The following is a 25728-nucleotide window of genomic DNA, read 5'->3' as shown; positions in this document are numbered from 1 at the left end:
CGCCAGCCCCGGGGTGCAGGAGGAGCGGATGGGGGCAGCGGGGGGAGCTGGTGGCTGTCACCCCCCTCACACGCGCACCGGGACCCCCCAAATTCGGGGAGAAGCGGGGGGTGCGCTGGGATCCCGGTGCCTCGGGGCTTGTCCCGAGCGTGGGGCGTCACCTCCGCGGGGAAAGGAGTGGGGGGTCCGGGGGGTCCCGCTGCTCCCCGGGCTCTGCTCGGTCCCCCTGAGGGTGGTGCTGGAGCACCTGGAGCCCTGAGCAGCCCCAGCTCGGGGGGGAATTGGGGGTCTCTGGGGAGCCGCGGGCCTCGGTGGGAGCTCAGCTGGGCAGGGCTGGGGGAGGCACCCAGGGCAGAGCCGAATTCCCGGGGGGAGGCTCCAGGGGACAGAACTCCGGGGATTGGGGGTGTCCGGGGGGGGGGACAGAGCCTCGGGGGGCTCAGAGTGGAGGTGGGGGTACGGATAAAGGGGGATTTGCTGCTCCCACACCCAGAACCTTCCTCCAGCCAGGGCAGCGTTTTTATTCCGCTCAGGATCCTCTTTCCGTGCCAAATCCTTCCCTTCCCTCCGCTCTTCCGCCGAGCCCGGGCCCGCGACACACGGCGGGGTCTGGGGGTGTCCCCCTCGCCCCCTCCCCGCGGGGTTCGACCCCCGCCGCTCCTCCCGGGCCCCTCCGGGCCCCCGCCCCGGGCCCGCAGCGCGGCCACTCCCGGCCCCGAGGGGCGCGGGGGCCACCCCGGGGCGGGCGGTGCTCGCCCCCCCAGCCGTGCCCCCCTCAGGGTGACATCACGTAGGCGGTGGCGATGAACCTCCTGCCGCTGCTGGAGCTGGATTTGGTCCAGGGGTAGGTCTGGACGCTGAGGCGGTGCCCGCCCAGGCTCAGGTGACACCTGTGGGGACAGCGCCCGTCACTGGAGGGGTCTCGGTGTCCCCACAGCTGCAGCGCTCCAGCCCGGAGCCCCTCATCCTCATCCTCGTCCTCATCCTTGTCCTCATCCTCGTCCTCGTCCTCGTCCTCGTCCTCGTCCCCATCCTCATTCTCATCCTCATCTTCATCCCATCCTCATCTTCATCCTCATTCCCATCCTCATCCTCATTCTCATCCTCATTCTCATCCTCATCCTCATCCTCATCCTCATCCTCATCCTCATCCTCATCCTCATCCTCATCCTCATCCTCATCCTCATCCTCATCCTCTTCCCCTTCCCCTTCCTCTTCCTCTTCCTCATCCTCATCCTCATCCTCATCCCATCCCATGGATCCCATCTCATGGATCCCATCCCGTGGATCCCATCCCATGGATCCCATGGATCCCATCCCGTGGATCCCATCCTGTGGATCCCATGGATCCCATCCCATCCCATGGATCCCATCCCATGGATCCCATCCCATCCCATGGATCCCATGGATCCCATCCCTCCCCACCCCCAGCACCCCAAATTCCTCTCAATCCTGGGCTCTGCTGGGGCTCAGGGCGGCCCCGCTGGCCCCGGGCCGGGCTGGGGATGGACAGACGGACACGGGGTCAGCACTCACGCCCGGCCGGGCCGCGCCAGGAAGCAGAGGGAGTAGAGGCCGAACTCGAATTCGGGGCTGCAGCCGATGAAAGCCGACCCCACCTCTTTGTAGAAGCCGTCCCAGCTGAACTGGAGCCCCAGCACATCGGGGTACGTGTCCCACTGGGAGAGAGCGGGATTTGGGCTCAGCAGGGCAGGGAATCCACACCCAGCCCACCCAGAAATCCTCACAGCCCCTCCAGGGAGGATCCAGAGCAGCTGAGGGGTCCAGCAGGGCCGGGAATCCACACCCAGCCCACCCAGAAATGCTCACAGCCCCTCCAGGGAGGATCCAGAGCAGCTGAGGGGTCCAGCAGGGCAGGGAATCCACACCCAGCCCACCCAGAAATGCTCACAGCCCCTCCAGGGAGGATCCAGAGCAGCTGAGGGGTCCAGCAGGGCCAGGAATCCACGTCCATCCCACCCAGAAATCCTCACAACCCCTCCAGGGAGGATCCAGAGCAGATCCCAGCTGGGCTGAGGGGTCCAGCAGAGCCGGGAATCCACACCCAGCCCACCCAGAAATGCTCACAGCCCCTCCAGGGAGGATCCAGAGCAGCTGACGGGTCCAGCAGGGCCAGGAATCCACACCCAGCCCACCCAGAAATGCTCACAACCCCTCCAGGGAGGATCCAGAGCAGCTCCCAGCTGGGCTGAGGGGTCCAGCAGGGCCGGGAATCCATATCCATTCCACCCAGAAATCCTCACAACCCCTCCAGGGAGGATCCAGAGCAGCTGAGGGGTCCAGCAGGGCAGGGAATCCACGTCCATCCCACCCAGAAATGCTCACAGCCCCTTCAAGGAGGATCCAGAGCAGCTGAGGGGTCCAGCAGGGCAGGAAATCCATGTCCATCCCACCCAGAAATCCTCACAGCCCCTCCAGGGAGGATCCAGAGCAGCTGAGGGGTCCAGCAGAGCAGGGAATCCATGTCCATCCCACCCAGAAATCCTCACAGCCCCTCCAGGGAGGATCCAGAGCAACTGAGGGGTCCAGCAGGGCCGGGAATCCACACCCAGCGCACCCAGAAATCCTCACAGCCCCTCCAGGGAGATCCAGAGCATCTCCCAGCTGGGCTGAGGGGTCCAGCAGGGCAGGGAATCCACGTCCATCCCACCCAGAAATCCTCACAGCCCCTCCAGGGAGGATCCAGAGTAGCTGAGGGGTCCAGCAGAGCCAGGAATCCACGTCCATCCCACCCAGAAATCCTCACAGCCCCTCCAGGGAGGATCCAGAGCAGCTGAGGGATCCAGCAGGGCCGGGAATCCACACCCAGCCCACCCAGAAATGCTCACAGCCCCTCCAGGGAGGATCCAGAGCAGCTGAGGGGTCCAGCAGGGCAGGGAATCCACACCCAGCCCACCCAGAAATGCTCACAGCCCCTCCAGGGAGGATCCAGAGCAGATCCCAGCTGGGCTGAGGGGTCCAGCAGGGCCAGGAATCCATATCCATCCCACCCAGAAATGCTCACAGCCCCTCCAGGGAGGATCCAGAGCAGCTGAGGGGTCCAGCAGGGCAGGGAATCCACACCCAGCGCACCCAGAAATCCTCACAGCCCCTCCAGGGAGGACCCAGAGCAGCTGAGGGGTCCAGCAGGGCTGGGAATCCACGTCCATCCCACCCAGAAATCCTCACAACCCCTCCAGGGAGGATCCAGAGCAGATCCCAGCTGGGCTGAGGGGTCCAGCAGAGCCCCCCAACCCCAAATCTCTCCCTCATGGTTTGGGAACATCTCTTCCCCCTGGCATTGTCTGTCCCGGCTCTTCCCACCCCGGAGCAGCGGGGATGGGTCGGGGAGAGCATCCCCGGTTCTGGGGGCTCCTGTGGGGTGCCCCGGACCCCCCCGGGAGCTCTCACCGGCCCGTTGAAGTTGTGGCTGAAGTAGTTGACGCCGCCCTGCTTTTCCAGGAGGTAGAAGCGGATCCAGTTGTGAAATCCGGACACTTTTCCCTTTTTCACCTCCCCTAAACACAGAGGGGATTCCTGGATGAGCCCCCGGCCCGGCGCTGCCCCCAGCCCGGCCCTGGTGAGGCTGTACCTGAGAAAACGTGCTCGAAGCCGCTGGAATCCCGTTCTCCATCCCCTCGGGAGTAGAGGCCGAACCACATCTCCTTCAAATCCTGCACGAACTCCTCCTCGGAGCTGTAGCGGTCTGCAGGGAAAGGCGGGAGCAGCGGGAGAGGCTCGGGAATTCTCCCTGCCCTCATCCCTGTGCCCATCCCAGGTCATTCCCACCCGGCTGCGGCTTCCCTTGGTGGTTCCCCCTCTTTCGGTCCCCGGGTCCCAGCAGAGCACGGGAAAAAGGGGGAAAAACGGGGAAAAAACCTCAAAAAACCACGGGGAAAATGGGGAAAAAAAACCCAAACCCACGGTGAAAAAAAACCCAAACCCACAGTGAAAAAAACCCAAAACCCACAGTGAAAAAAACCCAAAACCCACAGTGAAAAAACCCCAAAACCCACAGTGAAAAAAAAAACAAACCCACAGTGAAAAAAACCCAAAACTCACAGTGAAAAAAACCCAAAACTCACAGTGAAAAAAACCCAAAACTCACAGTGAAAAAAACCCCAAAACCCACGCTGAAAACAGGGAAAAAACCCAGCTCTGGGTCATTCCCTGGACATTCCCCAGCCCTGCCCCGATCCAAACTCACTTTTCCCCTGCAGGAACACGAAGAGTTTCTTCATGAGCTCGGTTTTCATCACCTCCTGGAGGAAACGATCCTGCTCCCGCAATTCCTCGGCCGTCACCTCCTCCTCCCTGCCCGTGGCCCTCTGGTAATTATCCAGCAGCTTAATGAAGCTGGCGTAGGTGGGCTTGGAGAAGAGCGCCTCGTTCACGTATTTGTAGAGCCTGGGGGAGGTGGAGGAAGGGGAATTGCAGCTCCCATCACCGGCCCTGGGTCACTGTCCCTGCCCCGGTGCCACTCACGGCTGCGGGGACCGGTCCTGCTTGTCCCCGGTCTCGTCGGGTCCCGCCAGGTGCTGGGGGTTGATGGCGATGTCACCGGGCCGGGCTTTGTTGTGGTCCAGCCGGTAAAGCTGCTCCGAGAGCTCCAGCAGCTCCTGCTCCGTGATGGAATCGCGGCTGCTGGAGAATCCATCTGTGGGGACAGGCAGGGGATGGGGACAGCTCTGGGATCCAGGGGAAACGAGGGGGAGCCAGTGGGATCCGTGGAAAAGTGAGGGGGATTCAGTGGGATCCGTGGAAAAGTGAGGGGGAGCCAGTGGGATCCATGGAAAAGTGAGGGGGATTCAGTGGGATCCAGGGAAAAGTGAGGGGGATTCAGTGGGATCCGTGGAAAAGTGAGGGGGATCCAGTGGGATCCATGGAAAAGTGAGGGGGAGCCAGTGGGATCCAGGGAAAAGCGAGGATGTCCCTGTGGGGACGTGCGGGATCCAAGGACAGGGAGGACCAGGGGACAGGAGGTGGCAGTGGGGGCATCCCTGGAACAGGGAGACACCTGAAGAACACGGGGGACATCCCGAGGAACAGGGGGGACACCCGAGGAACAAGGAGGTGACACCCAGAGGAACAGAGGGAACACCCAGAGGAACGGGGGGGACATCCCTGGAACAGGGGAGACACCCAAGGAACAAGGAGGTGACACCCAGAGGAACAGAGGGGACACCCAGAGGAACGGGGGGGACACCCGAGGGACAGGGGGGACACCCGAGGGACAGGGGGGACATCTCTGGAACAGAGGGACACCCAAGGAACAAGGAGGTGACACCCAGAGGAACAGAGGGGACACCCAGAGGATCAGGGGGGACACCCGAGGGACAGGGGGGACATCCCTGGAACAGAGGGACACCCAAGGAACAAGGGGGTGACACCCAGAGGAATAGAGGGGACACCCGAGGAGCATAAGGGACATTCCTGGCACAGGGTGGGGACATCCCTGGGGCACCTCGGGGAGCTCCTGTCCCTCCTGACTCACCGCGGCTCCGAGCTCCACCCTCGGCCCCTTCCCCACCTGCAAAACCGAGAGGAAAAAGATCTCAGGGGGTTGGGGACACCCTGGGGGCTCCCCAGGACCCCGCAGAGCCTCGGGACCAACCCCCGGCACCCCCAGCAGGGGAAGGGACACCCCAAATCCCGGTCCCCGGGCGCTCACCGGGCCCGCAGTGCCTCTCGTAGTCCTCGCAGCAGCTGTGCTGTGTCCCGCACTCGCGGTGACAATGACACTCGTCATCCTCGCTGAAGGGCTCCCCGCAGCGACCCTCGCAGGACTCGGGGGACGTGTAAAGATCTTTGGGGACACCAGAGGGTCAGAGAGGGGACACCCCCTCACCTGGAGCGTCCCCGCGCCGCCCCGTGTCCCCTCCCGGGCCAGCCCCAGGGGATCTGTGTCCCTCTGTGTCACCGGCGCAGGGTGACAGCAGCCAAGGGCTCGCGTTTGTCCCCCCCGAGCTGCTCCCCGTGATTCACCCCGCGATCCCCGGGCGAGCCCCAGCGCCCCGGGCCCCGCCGGAGGAGCTGCCGCATTCCTGGCACCCTCGTTTGCATCCCGGCCGTCCTTCCTTTCCTGCTGGGAAAACTGGGAAAACTGGGAAAACTGGGAAAACTGGGAAAACTCCTTCCTGAGCTGTTTGTACCCTCTGGGATGCGCTTGGTGACTCAGGACAGCCGAGAGGAGCTAAAAATAGCAGCGATGAGGCTTTGAGGGGGACAAGGGACACTCGTCCTCGAGCGAGGAGGAGCTGGAGGTCACCGAGGCTTTGAGGGGGACAAGGGACACTTGTCCTCGAGCGAGGAGGAGCTGGAGGTCACCGAGGCTTTGAGGGGGACAAGGGACACCTGCCCTCGAGCGAGGAGGAGCTGGAGGTCACCGAGGGTTTGGGATCGTCCTGGGACAGCCCCGAGGAAGGAGCTCCCCGCTCCCGGCGGGAGGAATGGGATGGAAGGAGCCAAGAAGTCACCTCAGGAGGGTGGCCCTGTCCCCAGCCTGGTGGCCTTGTCCCTGGCTGGTGGCCCCTTCCCCAGCTTGGTGGCCCTGTCCCCAGCCTGGTGGCCCTGTGCCAGGCCGTGCCAGCAGCCGTGTCCCATCCTGGTGGCCCTGTCCCTGGCTGGTGGCCCTTTCCCCAGCTTGGTGGCTCTGTCCCCAGCCTGGTGGCCCTGTGCCAGGCCGTGCCAGCAGCCGTGTCCCATCCTGGTGGCCCTGTCCCCAGCCGTGTCCCAGCCGACAAAGCGATCCCTGGAGGGGAGGGCGTTGCTGTCCCTGGCGGAGCCGCAATCTCCCGGCATCTGAGGCACCGCCAGCTTGCCCAACTCGGGCTCCGGCGGGCGAAACGTGGCCCCGGGGCAAATCCTGATGCGGCACATCCTGTCCCGGGACATCATCCAGGCGGTGACAGTGACATCCAGGCGATGACAGTGACATCCAGGGTGGCATCAAACCCCCCGCCACTGCTGCCGAACCTCGGCAGCCGCTCCCTTTGTGGCTTCACCCCAATAATTTGTGCCCGGTGATGTCACCCAGGTCCTGCAGGTGCTGGGGGGACCCCGCAAGTCCCAGCCCCGGCTCCTGGGGGTGTCCTGGGCTTGGTTTTCCCTCTGGGATTCCCATTCCCTGCCAATCCGCTCTAAACGGGAGGGGTTTAGCGAGGTTTATTTAAATATTTAAATTAATTTTTAATTAATGAATTATTTAAATATTTAAATTAACCCAGAGCGGAGCTATGGGACAACCTGAGCTTCCCAAATCCTCAACTCCCTGAGGAGAACTGGGAGAAATTCCCAGGGAAGGGACAACCCATGGATGGGGCGCTCAGTGACGCTGGTGATGCCCCAGACCCCCCAGTATGACCAGTCCAGCCCCAGCAGCCGAGCCCCATTCCCGGGACACATCCCGGGATAAATCACCCCGGATCTCTCATCCACGCTCCTTTTCCAGCTGCAATCCCAGGATTGTGCAAGGCAGGAGCTGCCCACACAGCCCCGTCACCGCCCAGCCGGTCCCGGTGCCGGTCCCGTGTGGCCCGGGGGTGTCACAACAGCCCGAGCGTGTCCCAGCAGGGCCCCGACCCCGCGCTGACTCAGGTTGGATCATCCCAAATCCCAAATCCCCAATCCCGAATTGCAGAGAGGTGGCAGGGTGAGGGAATGGCTCCTCCTCCTCGCTCAGACACCACCCAAAATCCCTAAACTGACCCAAAATCCCTAAACTGACCCCAAATCCCTAAACTGATCCAAAATCCCTAAACTGACCCCAAATCCCTGCAGTGACCCCAAATCCCTGCACTGACCCCAAATCCCTAAACTGATCCAAAATCCCTGCACTGACCCAAAATCCCTAAACTGAACCCAAAATCCCTGCACTGACCCAAAATCCCTAAACTGACCCCAAATCCCTAAACTGACCCAAAATCCCTAAACTGACCCAAAATCCCTGCACTGACCCCAAAATCCCTAAACTGGCCCAAAATCCCTAAACTGACCCCAAATCCCTAAACTGACCCCAAATCCCTAAACTGACCCCAAAATCCCTAAACTGATCCAAAATCCTTGCACTGACCCCAAAATCCCTGCACTTACCCCAAATCCCTGCACTGACCCCAAATCCCTAAACTGACCCCAAATCCCTGCACTGACCCCAAATCCCTAAACTGACCCAAAATCCCTAAACTGACCCCAAATCCCTGCACTGACCCAAAATCCCTAAACTGACCCCAAATCCCTGCACTGACCCCAAATCCCTAAACTGATCCAAAATCCCTGCACTGACCCCAAATCCCTAAACTGACCCAAAATCCCTAAACTGACCCAAAATCCCTAAACTGATCCAAAATCCCTGCACTGACCCAAAATCCCTAAACTGACCCAAAATCCCTAAACTGACCCAAAATCCCTAAACTGATCCAAAATCCCTAAACTGACCCAAAATCCCTAAACTGACCCCAAATCCCTAAACTGACCCAAAATCCCTAAACTGACCCAAAATCCCTGCACTGACCCCAAATCCCTAAACTGACCCCAAATCCCTGCACTGACCCCAAATCCCTGCACTGACCCCAAATCCCTAAACTGACCCCAAATCCCTAAACTGATCCAAAATCCCTGCACTGACCCCAAATCCCTGCACTGACCCCAAATCCCTAAACTGACCCCAAATCCCTAAACTGATCCAAAATCCATAAACTGATCCAAAATCCATAAACTGACCCCAAATCCCTAAACTGACCCAAAATCCCTGCACTGACCCAAAATCCCTAAACTGACCCCAAATCCCTAAACTGACCCAAAATCCCTAAACTGACCCAAAATCCCTAAACTGACCCTAGATCCCGAAATTGATCCTAAATACCTAAATCAATCCTAAATTCCTAAATCAATCAGAAGTCCTTTACTGACCCATGATCCCTAAATCGATCCAAAATCCCAAAATCACTCCAAAATCCCTAAATCTATCCTAAATCCCTAAATCGATCCTAAATCCCTGCACTGACCTATGATTCCTACATCGATCCTAAATCCCTAAATCGATCCAAAATCCCTACATTGATCTGAAACCCCTAAATTAATCCAAAACCCCTAAATTGATCTGAAATCCCTAAATCGCTGCGGGCCCCTCAGCCGCTCATTGGAGGAGATTTTGGAGCTCTCGGGAGTTTTTGGGGCTGCGGGGAGAGCTGGAAACGCCGCGGGGATGCTGTCCCGGGACAGACGGACACGACACATCCCCAAACCCCCCGGGGGTGTTCGGCTGCTCCGGTCAGAGGAGATTTTTTGGCAGATCCTGCCCAAAGATTTTCCCCTGGCTGCACAAATATTTCGCTTTCCCAGGGACCAGAGCTCTCCCCCCGCTCCCAAACTCGTTTTAACTTTGGTCAAAAAGGGGTTTTGGGCACAGGGAGGGGGTCATTCCCTGCCCCCTGAGCACTGGGGGAGGTGACGGAGCTCTCCCAGTGCTCCCAGTTTGGTTTCGGGCACGGGGATGAGTCAGCTCAGCCAGAGCCGCGTCCCTGAGCCCCTGCTCTGACTCAGGACCTGGTTCCTCCAGGAAAACACGGATCCAAACCCAGCCTGACCTCCAGCAGGGCCCATTTGAAGGACAAATTAACCCAGAGCAGAGCTGTGGGCAACCTGAGCTTCCCAAATCCTCAATTCCCGCTCTCCAAACCCACACGTGAGCCCTGGCTGTGGGATCACCAGGGAGAATCTCCCACTGCCCACACGAGGAGAAGTGAAGATGTTCCAGGTCCAGCAGACAGGTCCAGCAGGTGGCCGGGACTGACCACGAGCTTCCCAGCCACCTTCAGCCCGGATTTTCCATCTGGAACAGCTCAGGACTCGCTTTGGGAAACTCCTGCTCCCATCCAGCTTTGGAGCCTCTCCAAAACTCCTCATCTTTCATCCCGAGGGGACTCATCGGCTCCTGGGACATCAGATCCTGGCAGCGTCGGGGGGTGATGAAATCCCGTCCTCACCAGTGGATCACAGCTCAGGATTTGTGCAAGAACTCGGCAGTGCCGGCACCTCCTGCTCCCCGTGGGATCCCGGGAGCCAAAATCCTGCTGGCCCCGAGCTCCTCCTCAAAGCCAGAGCTCCCCTCCCTCGGCCCCCCGAGCCCCTCCTGGGCACCGCGGGGTGGGCAGGGGTGGAACAGCCCGGTCTGCGCTGCCCTTTCCACCTGAGCAGCTCCTCGCTGGGGAAAGGATCGGGTTTGGAAAACACCCAGCGCTGTTTTCTCATGGATAAATGGAAACGAGGAGCCGCGGGAGGGCTCCTTGAGCTTTACAGCACCAAAGCAGGGTCAGCCCCACCGGACCAGGCGGAAAACCAGCGAAACTGGATAATCCACCCCATTTCCAACATGGAAAATCCCCCTCCCCTTCCCCCCGCGGAGCCAGACTGGCTCCCAGTTATCCCAGTAAGGCGCAGCTCCTGGTTTGGGCAGCGCTCCCAGCCCATCCCCTGGGATGCCGCAGCCCCGGAGCCCCCGGGGCCCGGCCCCGCTGGTCACTCACGGCCGGACACGCAGCCCAGGACAATTCCTGCCCCCACCAGGAGGATCCAGGGCTCCATCGTCCCTCGGGAAGCGGTTTGGGAGTCCCGGGAGCGGCTCGGGAATGCCGGAGCTCCCCGGCGCTCCCTGCTATTTGTGGGTCCCGCGGGAGGGAGGGAGGGCACCACGGGCGGGCTGCACCCAAAACTTCCCCAAAACTCATTAAGAGCGCGGCTAATTACAGGCTGCCCGCAGTGGGAGGAGGGCTGGTAAATCCAGAATCCCGGGGTTGCTCCACACTCCACAGCTCCCCGTGCCTGACCCCAAAGGGAGGCGGGGGGAGAGTCCCGGGGGGGCTTCACCTGAACTGGGGAGCGCCGGGACCCTCGCTCCGGGTGACTGGTGTGAACTGGGAGCAGCATTAATTGGGGTAATGAGATCTCCTAACTCAGCTCTGGAGGCCGTGATGCCCCAGCCCGGCTCGGATCGGCCTCTTCGGAGCCTCCCGGTCCTGCAGCAGCACCGGGAAAGGCCAAAACACCGCCACAGTCCGAGGTTTTGGGGTGATGCTCACTCCAGAGCTGCTCCAGGGACCCTCCACGGCCCTGGGAGGCTCAGCCCAGCCCTGGGGGGCTCAGCCCAGCCCTGGAGGGGGTCACAGCCGATCCCGATGGAAAAAATCCCATTTTGGAGCCTCCCCGGGTGCCGGCCAGGATATTTCCAGGGAAATAACGGGGACCGGGTCCCCCACGGGCACCATCAGACCTCTGCCTCCTCCTCCTCACTCCCTGCTGCATTTCCCCGGGGAAACCTCATCCCAAAGCTTGCTCAGAGCCTGCAGGATTTGCTCCAGACGCTTCTCCAGGGAAGAGAACGCTTCTCCCGGGCTTGGCCCGGTGTAATTCCAGTCAGGAACCAGCCCCGGGCTCTCCCGGGACACGGCCCCGATGCCTCAGGACAGGGTGTCCCCCCCGAGGAGAGGCTCATCCCCTGTGCCCCCCACCTGGGCAGGTGAGAACGGAGCCCAAACAGCTCCTGAGGAGCTGGGGCGATTCCCGGGATCCCTCCCGGAGCAGGGAGCGGTCCCCGCTGTGCCCCGGGCGGTGTCAGCTGGCACGGGAGCGGCGTTTGGTGTCATAAGGGCCGGCTTTGGCTTCTCCCTCAGCCCTCAGTCATTTCCTGACCTGTGTCACCTCCGCCGGGGCTGCTCCGGGGCTCTGGGGCCGTTCCCCAGCTCACACCGGGGGCGCCGGGGCTCCTTCCCCACCCCACCAGGTGACCCCGGGCTCGGAGAAGAAGAGGAAGCGCAGCCGTGTGTACAAAAATACCTCTATTGCCCACCTGGCCGGAGCTCAGCGGGGCCCGGCTGCCCCTCGGGGCCGGATCTGAGTCCGTGGCCGAGCTCTGGGGCAGCCCCAGCGCAGGCCGGGACCACCGGGAGCAGAGCCAGGGGCTGCCCCGCTGCCGGCAGCCGGGACCCCATCCCCACTCCGGGCTCCCATCCCCACTCCGGGCTCCCATCCCCACTCCGGGCTCCCATCCCCACTCCGGGCTCCCATCCCCACTCCGGGCTCTCATCCCCACTCCGGGCTCCCATCCTCACTCTGAGCCTCCATCCGACCCCTCATCCCCACTCCGGGCTCCCATCCCCACTCCGGGCTCCCATCCCCACTCCGGGCTCCCATCCTCACTCTGAGCCCCCATCTGAGCCCCCATCCCCACTCCGGGCTCCCATCCCCACTCCGGGCTCTCATCCTCACTCTGAGCCTCCATCCGAGTCCCCATCCCCACTCCGGGCTCCCATCTGAGCCCCCATCCCCACTCTGAGCCCCCATCTCAGCCCTCATCCCCACTCCGGACCCCTATCCTAACTTTGGACCCCCATCCCCTCTCTGGGCCCCCATCTGAGCCTCCATCCGAGCCCCCATCCTCACTCTGAGCCCCCATCTGAGCCCTCATCCTCACTCTGAGCCCCCATCCGAGCCCTCATCCCCACTCCGGGCCCCCATCCCCATCCGAGCCCCCATCCTCACTCCGGGCCCCCATCCCCATCCGAGCCCCCAGCCCTGCTCCGGCCCCGCTCAGGGCTCCAGGTCCCGGGAGAGCCTCAGCAGTTCCCTCTGGCTGTCGATGGCTCTCAGGTGCTGCAGGTAGGCCCAGGTAGAGACGGGGTTCCTCACGCTCAGCGACTGCTCCGAGCCTGTGGGGAGGGGTCGGGGCTCGGCTGGGGGTCCCCTCCATCCCCCCCAGCACCGTCCGCTGAGCCTCTCCATCCCCCATCACCCCCAAACCTCCACAGCACCCCAGGACCCTCTCCCGGCTCAGGAACCCCCCCCCAGAGGGTCGGGAGCCCCCCGGGGCCGGACCAGGGGTGGGATTGAAGAACTCCAGACGCACACGTGGAGATCCTGACGGACTTGGGGTCCTCGGGCCGGTGCGGGGAGCGGCTCCGCAGCGGGGACAGCGGTGCTGGGTGGGGACAGAGAGAGTGGGGGCTCAGCCCCGTCCCTGGGGGCTCAGCCCCGTCCCCGGGGGCTCAACCCCGTCCCCGGGGGCTGCTCCGAGCCCCCTCCCCAGCTCCTGGGAGCGCTCACCGTGTGCGTGGCCCCGGCAGCGCTGCAGGACTCGCACGGTCTTGGCCATCATGTGCTGCGGGTGAGGCACAGAGGTCACCTGCTGCCACCTGGCCACACCTGGATCCCCAAAATCTCTGTCCCTGCCACCGCCACCGTCCTGGGACCCCGCTGGCTCTGCGTGCCGGGGGACGGGGGGGACAGCAGGGCCCTTGGAGGGGTCACCAGGGAGCCACCCCACCCCTCACCATCTTCTCGAAGTTGATGAGGTTCTCGGCCAGCGTGCGATTGCCCTCGTGGATGAAGGTCATGTCTGGAGGAGGGGTTTGGGGGTCAGAGCGGCGCCGCCGGGAGCGCTGGGCACGCCCAGGGGGTCCCCAAAGCCGGACACCCACCTTTGAGCAGGAGGGGCATGAAGGGGATGATGGGGGGGCTCATCTTGGCCACGGCCAGGCGATAAACGCGGTGGTTCCACGACGGGTCCTGGGCGTGGGGGGGACACGCGGGGATGGGGGGGGACAGCAGCACCCCCTCCCCATTGCTCCAGGGGCAAATCCTGCCGGGAAGGGGGACACGGGGGGGGACAGGGGGACACGGGGAGGGAGAGGGGACACGGGGAGGGAGAGGGGACACGGATCAGGAGGGGCTGCACTCACCAGCATCCGCTCCAGGGCCGAGTGCAGCTTCCGGATCTTGTGGGGCAACCTCTGCGCAGGGACGGGATCAGGGGGCTGGCACCTGCCTGTCCCTCCCCAGAGACCCCCGGCTGTCCCTCCCCAGAGACCCCCGGCCGTCCCACGCCCCCCCAGGCCCCCCTGGAACCTCCCGCTGTCCCCTCGATGTCCCCCCGCTGTCACCTCCCAGGTCTTGGCCAGGCGCGTCACGGCCGTGTTGCTCACACCAAACATCACCGCGAAGAAGGAATTCAGGTTCTTCTGCTCCTTGAGGCTGCAGGCGGGGACGGGTCAGGGACGGGGACAGGGACACAGGGACAGGGACAGGGACAGAGACAGGGACAGGGACAGGGACAGGGACAGGGACAGGGGGACAGGGACAGAGACGGGGACAGGGACAGGGACACAGGGACAGGGACAGGGACGGGGACAGGGAGAGGGACAGGGACACAGGGACAGGGACAGGGACAGGGACACAGGGACAGGGAGAGGGAGAGGGACAGGGACACAGACAGGGACAGGGACAGGGACGGGGACGGGACACAGGGACAGGGACAGGGACACAGACAGGGACAAGGGAGAGGGACAGGGAGAGGGACAGGGACAGGGACACAGACAGGGACAGGGACAGGGGGACAGGGGACAGGGACACAGGGACAGGGACAGGGACACAGGGACACAGACAGGGACAGGGACAGGGACGGGGACAGGGACAGGGATAGGGATACAGACAGGGACAGGCACAGGGACACAGACAGGGACACAGGGACAGGGACACAGGGACACAGACAGGGACACAGGGACAGGGACAGGGGAGACGGACAGGGGACAGGGACACAGGGACAGGAACTCACTGTGCCGCCAGTTTGATGAACTTGCGGAGGAGCTGCGCCCTCCGCCCGAGCTCGGGGCACAGGCACAGCTCGGTGGCCACCCAGAACTGCAGCTCGTTGAAGCGCCGCATCACCCGCGCCAGGTTGGCCGTGGTCACCTCGTGGAACTTCTGCGGCCCCACGATGTAGTGAATCATTTCCACCTGGGGGGACCCGGCAGGTGAGGGGCGTCCCGAAACGCCCCCTCCCCTCCTTCCTCTCCCTCCCCGGCCGCGCTCCCGACCTGGTGGATGCTCTTGAAGAGGTTCCAGTCGTAGTCGGTGAGGTGGCTGGCCAGGTCCTTGGAGCTGATCAGGTCCAGGCTGTCCGAGGAGCCGGCGTGGGGGCCCAGCTGCTCAGGGTGGGGGGTCTGGGCACGGGACAGGACCCCTGACCCCTCCTGCCCTCCCGGGGGGGGGGACAGACACCCCAAACCGAGGCCAACCCCTCCCGGGGGGGTCTTCTCGGTGCCGCCCAGCCCGGACCCCCACTCCGCACTCACCAGGTTGCCCAGCTCGTCCGCGGTGACCACAAAGAGCCTCTCGTTGAGCCCCAGCGCCGTGAAGACCCCCACGGCGTCCTGCGGCAGCACGGCTCGCTCTGCGGGCGGGGAACGGCGGGGATGGGCCAGGGGACAGATCCCGGCTGGCCACGGGGACAAGGCCACCCCGGGGGACCCCCCTCACCTCCGGCCGAGTTCACCTTGACCAGGACGTGCTCCCGGTCCCGGCCCAGCCGCGGCGCCAGGGCCCGCAGGACATCCCGCACCGAGGCGTTCACGGGCAGCACCGACACCAGGCACGAGTGGTCGGCCCTGAAGATCTCGTAGGGCACTGGGGAGGGGACAAAAGGGACCTCAGTGTCCCCTCGCCGCGGGGGAAGGTCCCCAGAGAGGGGGCAGTACCTTTGTCCTGGGCTCTCAGGGCGCTGGTGCTGTCCAGGATCGCCTCCTCGGGGGTCCCGAGCCACATTCCCGAGCTGCGGGGCTGGGAAAGGGGGGACGGAGGGGAGGATGCGGCCCCTGACACCGCCCCTCCTGTCCCCAGGGACAGAGGACACCCCGATCCTGCCCTGTCACCCCTCAGGGGGTCCCTACCTTGGGCTGGGGGGACACGCTGCCGTCACCGTTCTCCAGCCTGCGGGAGGGGAAGGGATGGAGCCGAAATTCCCGCGGGGAACAGAACCGGGATCGGCCACCCCCGGGATTCCCGGTCACCCCCGGGATTCCCCGGTCACCCCCGGGATTCCCCGGCCACCCCCGGGATTCCCTGTCACCCCCGGGATTCCCCGGTCACCCCCGGGATTCCCCGGTCACCCCCGGGATTCCCCGGCCACCCCCGGGATTCCCTGGCCATCCCCGGGATTCCCTGTCACCCCCGGGATTCCCCGGCCACCCCCGGGATTCCCCGGTCATCCCCGGGATTCCCTGGCCACCCCCGGGATTCCCCGGTCACCCCCGGGATTCCCTGGACACCCCCGAGCCCCCCCGCCCCACCCGGCTGTGTGTGACACCCACACCCGCGACAAAGTCGCCCCAAAAAGCTCCAGGGAAGCGCAGCCCCCCGAAGGACACGGGGAGAGGGACACGGGAACCCGCGGTGGCATCGGGGGACACCGGGGGACACCGAGAGACATCGTGGGGACATCGGGGTACACCGGGGGACACCGGGGGATAACGGGGGACATCGTGGGGACATCGGGGGGTCACCGGGAAGACACTGGGGGACGCCGGGGGGACACTGGGGAACACCGGGGGGACACCGGGGGACATCGGGGGGACATCAGAGGGACATCGGGGGACACCAGGGAATAACGGGGGATAACGGGGGACATCGGGAGGGCATTGGGGGACACCAAAGGACACCAGGAGACACCAGGGGACATCGTGGGGACACCGGGGGGACACTGGGGGACACCGGGGGACACCGGGGGGATAGCGGGGGAACACCGGGCGATAACGGGGGACATCGGGAGGACATTGGGGGCCACCAAGGGACACCAGGAGACACCGGGGGACATTGAGGGGACACCGGAGGACTCACGCTCGGGGCCTCCTCCGCTCCTGGCCCTGTTCCTGTCCCAGCCCGCCCAGCTGGGGGTCGCGGCTCGCCAGGTCCGCCAGGTTCTGCGGGGACAGGGGGCGCGGGGGTGAGCGGGGGGAGGTCCCCGCCGGTCCCCGCGGTGTCCCCGTGTCACCCTGGCCGTACCTGCAGCAGCGCCGTGGTGCTGCGGTCGCCCTGCAGCAGCCGCCCGTAGAGCAGCACCCACTGGCTGACGAGCCGCAGGATTTTCCGCCGCTTCCGCAGGGAATAGGTGGCCTTGTCCTGCTCCGAACCTTCCAGAGGCTCCGCGCGGAAACTGGGACCAGTCAAGGGCACCAGTAAAAGGTGGAGAGGGGAGGGGACCCCCAGGGATGTCACCCCGGGGAGATGGGGATGCGCCGAGCAGCCTAAAAGGGGACTTGGGGCTCCCCCAGATGACAGCGAGTCCCCAGCCCAGTCCGCCCAGTTGCGGCAGCAGAAGGATACTGGTGCAGCAGGGCCCGGCAGAGCTGCGAGGTCGGCATGAACACGGTGTAGGTGAGCAGGAAATCCCCCAGCAGCGTGTCTGGAGGGAGCGGGGACACCGTCACTGCTGTCCCCAACGCGCTGGGGACACGGGGACCGCAGCCAAGGACCCCCCCGGTGCCCTGTTTGGGGTGTCCCCAACACGGGGACCGCAGCCAAGGACACCCCCCCGTGCCCTGTTTGGGGTGTTCCCAACATGGGGACCCTGTTTGGGGTGTCCCCAACACGGGGAGCGCAGCCAAGGATCCCCCCATGTCCTGCCTGGGGTGTTCCCAACACGGGGACCCTGCCTGGGGTGTCTGAAACACGGGGAGCGCAGCCAAGGACCCCCCCCGTGCCCTGCCTCGGGTGTCCCCAACACGGGGACCCTGCCCGGGGTGTCCCCAACACGGGGAGCGCAGCCAAGGACCCCTCGGTGTCCTGTTTGGGGTGTCCCCAACACGGGGACCCTGTTTGGGGTGTCTGAAACACGGGGAGCGCAGCCAAGGATCCCCCCATGTCCTGCCCGGGGTGTCCCCAACACGGGGAGCGCAGCCAAGGACCCCTCCGTGCCTTGTTTGGGGTGTCCCCAACATGGGGACCCTGCCTGGGGTGTCCCCAACATTGGGACCCTGCCTGGGGTGTCCCCAACACGGGGACCCTGCCTGGGGTGTCCCCAACACGGGGACCTCGCTCGTGGCAGTGCAGATTTTGTTCCTAAACCCCGCGGGAGGGGCTGGACGCTCCGGGTGGGAAGGAAAATCCCGGGATCCGGCAGGAGGCGGCCCCGGCTGGGATTTGTGACCCGCTGGGGACATCTCCCGGCTCCCGGCTTTCTCCTCTCCGAAGGCAGAGGGAGACCGAGAGGCGCCGCAGAGGAGCCGCTCCCCGGCCCGGAGCTGCCGCCCTCTCCCGGCCCCGGTTTTGGGGATTTTTCTCCGTTCCAGGGCAGGATTTGGGGTTGGAGGAGCCCCGCTCCTGGATGTCCCCATCTCCGGGTGGCTCCGGGACGGGGGGACACCCGCACCTACCCACGGGGTCGTAGAGGGTGGCATCGAGCCTCATGAACTCCAGCAGGTGCTCCAGGATCTTCTCGGGGGTCCCGGCCATCACCAGGTACCTGCTGGGGACAGCGGGGACAGCTCGGGATGAGGTCCCCGCTCCTCTTTGTCCCTTTGGTCCTCCCAAAAACTGCCCCAAGGGAGGCCGGGGGGGCAGAGGAGCGGCGGGGGCTGCTCGGGGGACAGGGACAGGGACAAGGACAGGGACAGGGACAGGGACAGGGACAGGGACAAGGACAGGGACAGGGGTGTCACCTTCTGCTCAGGGGACAGGGACAGGGGTGTCACCTGCCATAAGAGGACAGGGACAGGGATGTCACCTTCTGCCAGGGGACAAGGACAAGGACAGGGGTGTCACTTTCTGCCAGGGGACAGGGACAGGGACAGGGACAGGGACACGAGTGTCACCTTCTGCCAGGGGACAGGGACAGGGACAGGGACAGGGACAGGGACAGGGACAGGGACAGGGGTGTCACCTTCTGCCAGGGGACAGGGACAGGAATGTCACCTGCTGTGAGGGGACAGGGGACAGGGACAAGGACAGGGACAAGGACAGGGATGTCACCTGCTGCTCCGCGCCGAGGCCACCGTGCCACCACCCCCCTGCAGGTCCTTCTGCAGCACCAGCACCACCTTCCCGTGCTCCTTCAGCCGCACCGTGTTGGCCTCCACGTCCTGGGGGGCGACCCAGCCCCGTCAGCCCGGCCGGGATTCCAGAAAATTCCACCCAAAACCGGCTGGGAACGGAGCCTTCGCCCCCCCCCCGGGAGCCACCTTGAGGATGCGGTTGAAGTCCTGCTTGTCCACGCGCAGGAAGTGACAATTGTCCTCCCGCAGGAGGATGGTGGCGGCCCGAGGGGCGTCGTTCACCAGCGCCAGCTGCCCGAAATCGTCCCCTTCGTGCAGGGTGGCCACCAAACCCTGGGGACAGCACGGGGAGTGAGGGATGGGGACATTGGGGTGGCCACGAAACCCTGGGGACAGCATGGGGAGTGAGGGATGGGGACATTGGGGTGGCCACCAAACCCTGGGGACAGCACGGGGAGTGAGGGATGGGGACATTGGAATGGCCACCAAACCCTGGGGACAGCACGGGGAGTGAGGGATGGGGACATTGGGGTGGCCACCAAACCCTGGGGACAGCACGGGGAGTGAGGGATGGGGACATTGGGGTGTCCTTGGGGTGTCCCTGGAGTTCAGGGTGTCCCCAAACCCTGGGGACAGCACGGGGTGAGGGATGGGGACATTGGGGTGTCCCTGAGGTGTCCCTGGAGTTCAGGGTGTCCCCCAAACCCTGGGGACAGCACGGGGGTGAGGGATGGGGACATCGGGGTGTCCCTCCCGCGCAGGGGGGTGACAAACCCACCTTGCCGTGGGTGACCACGTTGACCGAGCCCTTCCAGATGATGTACCAGGAGGTGCCTTTGTCACCTTGGCTGAACACTGCGACAGCGCCCGGGAAAAGAGGGAGGAAGACGCAGAGTTTTGGGCGCGGCTCCGGCGTGGCCGGGCTGGGGACCCCGAGTGCCCCCGGTGACTCACGGACTGTCCCCGCACGCTGGTGACCCTCGAACATCAGCACGGCCGCCAGCTCCCGCTTCACCTGTGCCGGGGGACAGCCCTGTCACCCCCGGCAGGGCCAGGAGGGGACACGGGAATGGGGAAATGCGGCTGAGCGAGGCACGGAGGCCATCGGGAGAGGAGGCTCAGGCAGGAAGGAAAGGGGTGCAGGAGGATTTGGGGAGCAGAGGATGCTGAGACAGGAAGGAAAGGGGTGCAGAAGGATTTGGGGAGCAGGGGAGGATGCTCAGACAGGAAGGAAAGGGGTGCAGAAGGATTTGGGGAGCAGGGGAGGATGCTCAGACAGGAAGGAAAGGGGTGCAGAAGGATTTGGGGAGCAGGGGAGGAGGCTCAGGAAGGAAAGGGGTGCAGGAGGATTTGGGGAGCAGGGGAGGAGGCTCAGACAGGAAGGAAAGGGGTGCAGAAGGATTTGGGGAGCAGGAGAGGAGGCTCAGGCAGGAAGGAAAGGGGTGCAGAGGGATTTGGGGAGCAGGGGAGGATGCTCAGACAGGAAGGAAAGGGGTGCAGAGGGATTTGGGGAGCAGGGGAGGAGGCTCAGGCAGGAAGGAAAGGGGTGCAGAAGGATTTGGGGAGCAGGGGAGGAGGCTCAGACAGGAAGGAAAGGGGTGCAGAAGGATTTGGGGAGCAGGGGAGGAGGCTCAGACAGGAAGGAAAGGGGTGCAGAAGGATTTGGGGAGCAGGGGAGGAGGCTCAGGAAGGAAAGGGGTGCAGAAGGATTTGGGGAGCAGGGGAGGAGGCTCAGGAAGGAAAGGGGTGCAGAAGGATTTGGGGAGCAGGGGAGGAGGCTCAGACAGGAAGGAAAGGGGTGCAGAAGGATTTGGGGAGCAGGGGGGGGATGTTTGGGGTGGAACAGATGGGATTCAGGAGGATTTGGGGCTCAGGAGCGGCCCAGGGGACACCCCGAGGGATTTGGGGACACGGCGGCGCTCACCGAGTTGGAGAGATGAGCCACGGCTTTGATGTGAAGCAGCTCCTCAAAAATCAGCTCCAGCTCGTCCTGAGTGCGCTGGGCAGGCCTGGGGGGCGCGGGGAGTCAGCAGCTCCCTGTGCCCCCCACCCAGAGCCCTCTCCAACCCCCTTCCCTCCTCGGGTGACACCCACAGCAGCCCCTTGGCTGCTCCAAACCCCTCCCTGAGGTCCAAAAAGAGTCGGGAAGGTCCAAAAGAGCCCCCCGGGACCCCCTTGGGGCACTCACGGCTTGCGCAGGGCCATGGAGAGCAGCGCGTCGGGTCCCAGCTGTGCCAGGAACCCCAAAGCCTCCAGCAGCTCCTCGGGGTCCCGCGGCCCCGCTCCGGGCTCCGGGCTCAGCTCCAGCTCGGCAAAGCGATAAAATTGAGTCTCCTTGTCCTGGAAGTGCCACTCCTGCCTCACTGCGGGGCGACAGCGGCGCTCAGGTGGGCTCTGCAGCCCTCCTCGGGACCCCCGGGAACCCCGAGACCCCCGGGACCCCCGGGGCACCCCGTGACCCTCGGGACACCCGAGATCCCCGGGACCCTCGGGACCCCCGAGAACCCCGGGACCCCCGGGACCCTCGGGACACCCGAGATCCCCGGGACCCTCGGGACACCCGGGACCCCTGGGACACCCGGGACCCTCGGGACCCCCCCAGACCCCCGAAACCCCCGTGACCCTCGGGACACCCGAGATCCCCAGGACCCCTGAGACCCCCAGGACCCCCGAGACCCCCAGGACACCCGAGACCCCCGGGACCCTCGGGACACCCGAGACCCCCGAGCCCCGAGAACCCCGGGACCCCCGAGACCCCCAGGACCCCCGGAGCTCTCACCGTGTGTCAGGACCCCCCCGTCCAGCAGCACCTGGCCGATCCCCACGGCCTGGCCGCGCGTCTGGACGGCGGCACCGGAGCTCAGCAGCCAATCTACCAACTCCTTCCCCGAGCAGCACTGCCTGGGGAGGGGGACAGGGTGTGAGAGACCCCCGGGACAGCTCCCCCAGAGCCCCCCAGAGCCCCCCAGAGCCCCCCCGAGCCCCCGGCCCACCGGTGGTGCCGCAGGTGGTGTTTGTGGTCGCGGATGAGGCCGGGCCGGGAGCTGCTGAGGTGGGGCGAAGAGGAGTTTGCCGGCTCTCCAGATCTTCTCCGGGGATGCCTGAGGGTGGGAGGGGGACAAGGGGGGTCGTGGGTGGGGGGGCTGGGTTGTCGCCTGTCCCCACAGTGCCCCGGGGTCGCCATCGCCCACCCCAGGAATGGCCGAGAACAAGGGGGGACCACGACTGCGGGATGTGGGGGGTGCCTCCGGCTTCCTCATCCCCCCTCGGTCTCGCCCAAATTCTGGTCCCCGGGGGCTTCCCCGTCCTCCCCCCACCTGGGGTGATGCTGTGTCCATAGTCCAGGCTGGATTCCGAGTCCAGGAGCGGCGTCTGGAAAAGCAAAGGGGAGGGGGTTGGTGGCTGTGGGGGCTCTGCTGTGCCCCCCCTCGGTGGTGGGGGGGACCCTGGGCACCCCCAGATCTTCACCAGAGGAGGGGGAAACTCCCCAGATCCCGAATCCAGAACCCAAACCCTGAACCCAGCGCCCAGCTCGGGAATCCAGACCCCCGCATTTCCCCACCTGGAGCTCACTTCCCTCCGGCCGGGGATGCTCCGGGTGACATCGAACCCCGCGGAGGGACGAGCCCCTGTCCCCGCAGCCCCCCCGGGATGGCCGGGAGGAGCTGACCGAGCTCCGGTGCCCGGCGCTGCCCCGCAGGGACCGAGACACCCGGGCTCGCTCCTGGCCACGGCCCTGGATTAAACAACCCCCGGGCCGCACCAGTCAGACCAGTTCCCGGCCCCGGGAGCGCTCACCCGGCACGGCCACCCCTCCGAGGGACCCCCACCCGCACGGGGGGCACCCCCTGGGGGATTTTGGTGTCCCCTCCCGGTGTTCCCGGCTGTGGGGGCTCCCCGGGAGGGCAAAAAGCGGCGTCTCCAGGGATTCCCCCGGATCTGCGGGCAGGGAGGGGCTGGAGCGATGGCAGGGACGGTCCGGATGGAAGGGCCAATTAAGGAGCGGAGGGCAGGAATTAATTAATGCGGGATCCTCAGGGCTGAGCCTCCGCCTGCTCCCAGCGCTTGAGACGGGCTCGGGAGGAATTGGAGGAGCGGGTGGGAAACGAGCGGCTCTGGGAATTGCCGCAGGTCCCGGGACGCGGTGGCACCGGGGCTGGGACACCGCTCCTGACCCCATGGGACTGTCACCAACTCAGGGACACCGCTCCTGACCCCGCGGGGCTGTCACCAACTCAGGGACACCGCTCCTGACCCCATGGGACTGTCACCAACTCAGGGACACCGCTCCTGACCCCATGGGACTGTCACCAGTGCCGAGACACCGCTCCTGACCCCCATGGGACTGTCACCAACTCAGGGACACCCGCTCCTGACCCCGCGGTGATGTCACCAACTCTGGGACACCGCTCCTGACCCCACGGTGATGTCACCAACTCAGGGACACCGCTCCTGACCCCATGGGACTGTCACCAACTCAGGGACACCGCTCCTGACCCCACGGTGATGTCACCAACTCTGGGACACCGCTCCTGACCCCACGGTGATGTCACCAGCGCCGGCGTTACACCGCTCCTGACCCGGCCACACTGTCCCCAAGGCAGGGACGCGGTGACTCAGGCTCTCTGCAAAACTCTGCCGAGCCCCGTGACGGCCGCGGGAGCAGGAACCGCTCCGAGCAAATGTTTGCGGAACGGGAGCCGGGAGGCGGCGGGGCCGCGGAGCTGCTGCGGAGACACGGAGGTGTCACCCCCGTGGAGTGCGGGAGGTCCCTGTCACGCGTGGGTGCAGATTTTTGTCACCTCGTGGGTGCAGGAGGGTCCCTGTCACCCCGTAGGTGCAGATTTGTGTCACCCCTGGGTGCAGATTTGTGTCACCCCTGGGTGCAGGAGGTCCCTGAACTGTCCCTGGGTCCATCCTGAGCGATGCCCAGGTCCCCAAAGCTCCTCTGCCGTCCCCCCGCAGCGAGCTCTGTCCTTGGGGCACCGGGCCAGCTCCAGCCACGCTCCAAGGACACCGAAAGAGACACCAAAAATCCCGCTCCAGGATCGGATTCCTCCTTCCCGAGGGTTCCTCACTGCCGGGGCGGCTCTGGAATCACCCAAACCCTCCCGTTGTGCAAACCCCCCCATTCTGGAGCATCCAGGAGCGGGTCGGGACCTTACCTCCTCGCCACGGCTCCAAGCAGCTTCCTAAGGAGTTGCCTTTTCCATTTTCCTGCCCACGGGACGCGCCGGGATCCTGCCTTTCTCCAGGATTCCGGCAGCTCCGGGCGCCCGGCCAAGGCCGCCAGCGGCCGTTCCGCGCCCGCGGCCGCTTTTGTTTGGGATCCCGAGGAAAACAAGAGCGGCTATTTCGGGCTCCGGAGAAAGTCCTCGCCCATCCGCAGCCTCCGCCGGCCGGGGCTCGGATCCCCCGGGAAGGAGCTCGGATCCCCCGGGAAGGAGCTCGGATCCCCCGGGAAGGGGCTCGGGGACTCCTGGGAGGGTCTCGGATCCCCCGGGAGGGTCTCGGATCACTCGGAAAGGTCTCGAATCCCTCGGGAAGGGTCTCGGGGACCCCCGGGAGGGTCTTGGGGACCCCCGGGAAGGGCTCGGGACACCCGGGAGGGTCTCGGATCCCCCGGGAAAGGTCTCAGATCCCCCGGGAGGGTCTCGGGGACCCCTGGGAAAGGGCTCGGATCCCCCGGGAGGGTCTCGGATCCCCCGGGAGGATCTCGGGGTCCCCCGGGAGGGTCTCGGATCACTCTGAAAGGTCTCGAATCCCCCGGGAGGGTCTCGGGGACCCCTGGGAAAGGGCTCGGATCCCCCGGGAGGGTCTCGGGGTCCCCCGGGAGGGTCTCGGATACCCCCGGGAGGGTCTCGGATCACTCTGAAAGGTCTCGAATCCCCCGGGAGGGTCTTGGGGACCCCCGGGAAGGGGCTCAGATCTCCCGGGAAAGGTCTCGGATCCCCCGGGAGGATCTCGGGGACCCCCGGGAGGGTCTCGGGGACCCCCGGGAGCTGGCACAGCGTCACTTGTCACCGGCACGGTGGCACTTGTCCCCTGGGAAGGACGCCGCTGTCCTTTGGAGCAGGGAGGGATCTGAGGGACCTGAGTTCCCAGGAGGGATGAGACGGAGCCAGGACGCCGGGAGGAGTTTCCAGGAGCTTCCAGAGACGGGGAGAAGGGACAACAGTGCTCCTCCGAGGCACAGCCAGGCTTTTCCCTGCCGCTCGCCTGCCCCAGGAATGGCTGTGCTGGGATAAAATCCCCTTTTCCCTGCTCAGATCGGCTCCTGGAGGGTCCCCCCGGGCTGCTGGGATTTATCCCAGTTTATCCCAGGGATGCTCCAGGCTTCCCAGGTTTAGCGCCCCTCAAAAGCCCTCCCCAAAGTCCCTTCCTAAAAGCTCCGGAGAGAAAAATAAATGGGGAAAAAAGGGAAAAAGCGAGAAAAACTCTTCTCTGGGAGGGAGCCCCTGTGCTGCGTGGAAGTGCCCAGAGGGGAGTTGTCCTTCTAAAATAATTCCATTTTTTCACTTAAAAAGTGTCCCAGGTCAAGCAGAGTGGGGAGGGGAAGGACCCAAAGCTCCGGAAGCTCTGCCAGGGCTCCAGGGTCACCTCCCCGCCCAGAGGGGACAACGAGGGGCCGAGAGCAGGAGCCGGGACCCCCGGGACCCCCCAAGGGACAAATTCCAGCTGCAGGAATGTCCCGTCGGGAATCGGGAATGTCCTACCGGGAATGTCCTACCGGGAATGTCCTGCCGGGAATGTCCTTCCTGCCGGGGGCCGGGCCGGGGATGCGCCGCCGGGCACCTGGCACCGGGCTCGCTTCACGCCTGGCCGCCCGTTCCGCTCCGCTCCGCCCGGACACGGGCCCGGGGAGGGCGGCTGGGGAAGTGTTCAGCTCACCTGCAGCCTCACCTGGCTCCTA

At 64.9% G+C, this 25728-nt stretch overlaps 2 protein-coding genes across 6 annotated transcripts; both read right to left on the bottom strand.

The window, feature by feature from the left end:
• Positions 1-511: 511 nt before the first annotated feature.
• ENDOU (endonuclease, poly(U) specific) lies at positions 512-12149 on the bottom strand. The gene is made up of 10 exons (XM_058861327.1): positions 12123-12149; positions 10524-12046; positions 5672-5806; positions 5495-5530; positions 4486-4657; positions 4208-4407; positions 3593-3706; positions 3412-3518; positions 1537-1679; positions 512-890 (listed from the first exon to the last, which is right to left on the bottom strand). Exons 2-10 carry the CDS (start codon positions 10921-10923, stop codon positions 776-778), a joined length of 1422 nt encoding a protein of 473 aa, XP_058717310.1. The 5' UTR covers positions 10924-12046; positions 12123-12149; the 3' UTR covers positions 512-775.
• Positions 12150-12506: 357 nt separating this feature from the next.
• On the bottom strand, positions 12507-22564 carry RAPGEF3 (Rap guanine nucleotide exchange factor 3). Of its 5 annotated transcripts, none has more exons than XM_058861255.1 (26): positions 22137-22187; positions 21809-21919; positions 21595-21716; positions 21004-21178; positions 20740-20824; positions 19770-19848; positions 19594-19670; positions 19002-19148; positions 18793-18902; positions 18198-18286; positions 17149-17227; positions 16828-16978; positions 16663-16745; positions 15717-15756; positions 15525-15606; positions 15307-15453; positions 15123-15220; positions 14865-14990; positions 14603-14784; positions 13932-14022; positions 13731-13781; positions 13470-13557; positions 13323-13387; positions 13096-13150; positions 12899-12970; positions 12507-12701 (listed from the first exon to the last, which is right to left on the bottom strand). In XM_058861255.1, exons 1-26 carry the CDS (start codon positions 22151-22153, stop codon positions 12583-12585), a joined length of 2541 nt encoding a protein of 846 aa, XP_058717238.1. In that variant the 5' UTR covers positions 22154-22187; the 3' UTR covers positions 12507-12582. The 5 variants fall into 5 exon arrangements, with proteins under 5 accessions (XP_058717238.1, XP_058717241.1, XP_058717242.1 ...); XM_058861257.1 differs by having other exon boundaries at positions 12508-12701; positions 18198-18289; positions 19770-19830; XM_058861258.1 differs by lacking the exon at positions 19002-19148 and having other exon boundaries at positions 18198-18289.
• Between the last annotated feature and the right edge of the window lie 3164 nt (positions 22565-25728).

The sequence above is a fragment of the Poecile atricapillus genome, chromosome 35, assembly GCF_030490865.1.
Source record: "Poecile atricapillus isolate bPoeAtr1 chromosome 35, bPoeAtr1.hap1, whole genome shotgun sequence".
Taxonomy (NCBI): domain Eukaryota; kingdom Metazoa; phylum Chordata; class Aves; order Passeriformes; family Paridae; genus Poecile; species Poecile atricapillus.
This window is presented reverse-complemented; position numbering and strand designations above follow the sequence as displayed.

Excerpts from the sequence above, each read along its gene's own strand:
- ENDOU (XM_058861327.1), bottom strand. The coding sequence starts at position 10,923 with ATGCTGCTCCCAGTTCACACCAGTCACCCGGAGCGAGGGTCCCGGCGC. Across the intron at positions 3,707-4,207 it reads CGTGTTCCTGCAGGGGAAAA|ACCGCTACAGCTCCGAGGAG; the intron begins GTGAGTTTGGAT and ends CTTTCCCTGCAG. Across the intron at positions 3,519-3,592 it reads CTTCGAGCACGTTTTCTCAG|GGGAGGTGAAAAAGGGAAAA; the intron begins GTACAGCCTCAC and ends CTCTGTGTTTAG.
- RAPGEF3 (XM_058861255.1), bottom strand. Across the intron at positions 19,671-19,769 it reads CCAGCGTGCGGGGACAGTCC|TGTTCAGCCAAGGTGACAAA; the intron begins GTGAGTCACCGG and ends GCGCTGTCGCAG. Across the intron at positions 18,287-18,792 it reads GCCTCGGCGCGGAGCAGCAG|GTACCTGGTGATGGCCGGGA; the intron begins GTGACATCCCTG and ends TGTCCCCAGCAG.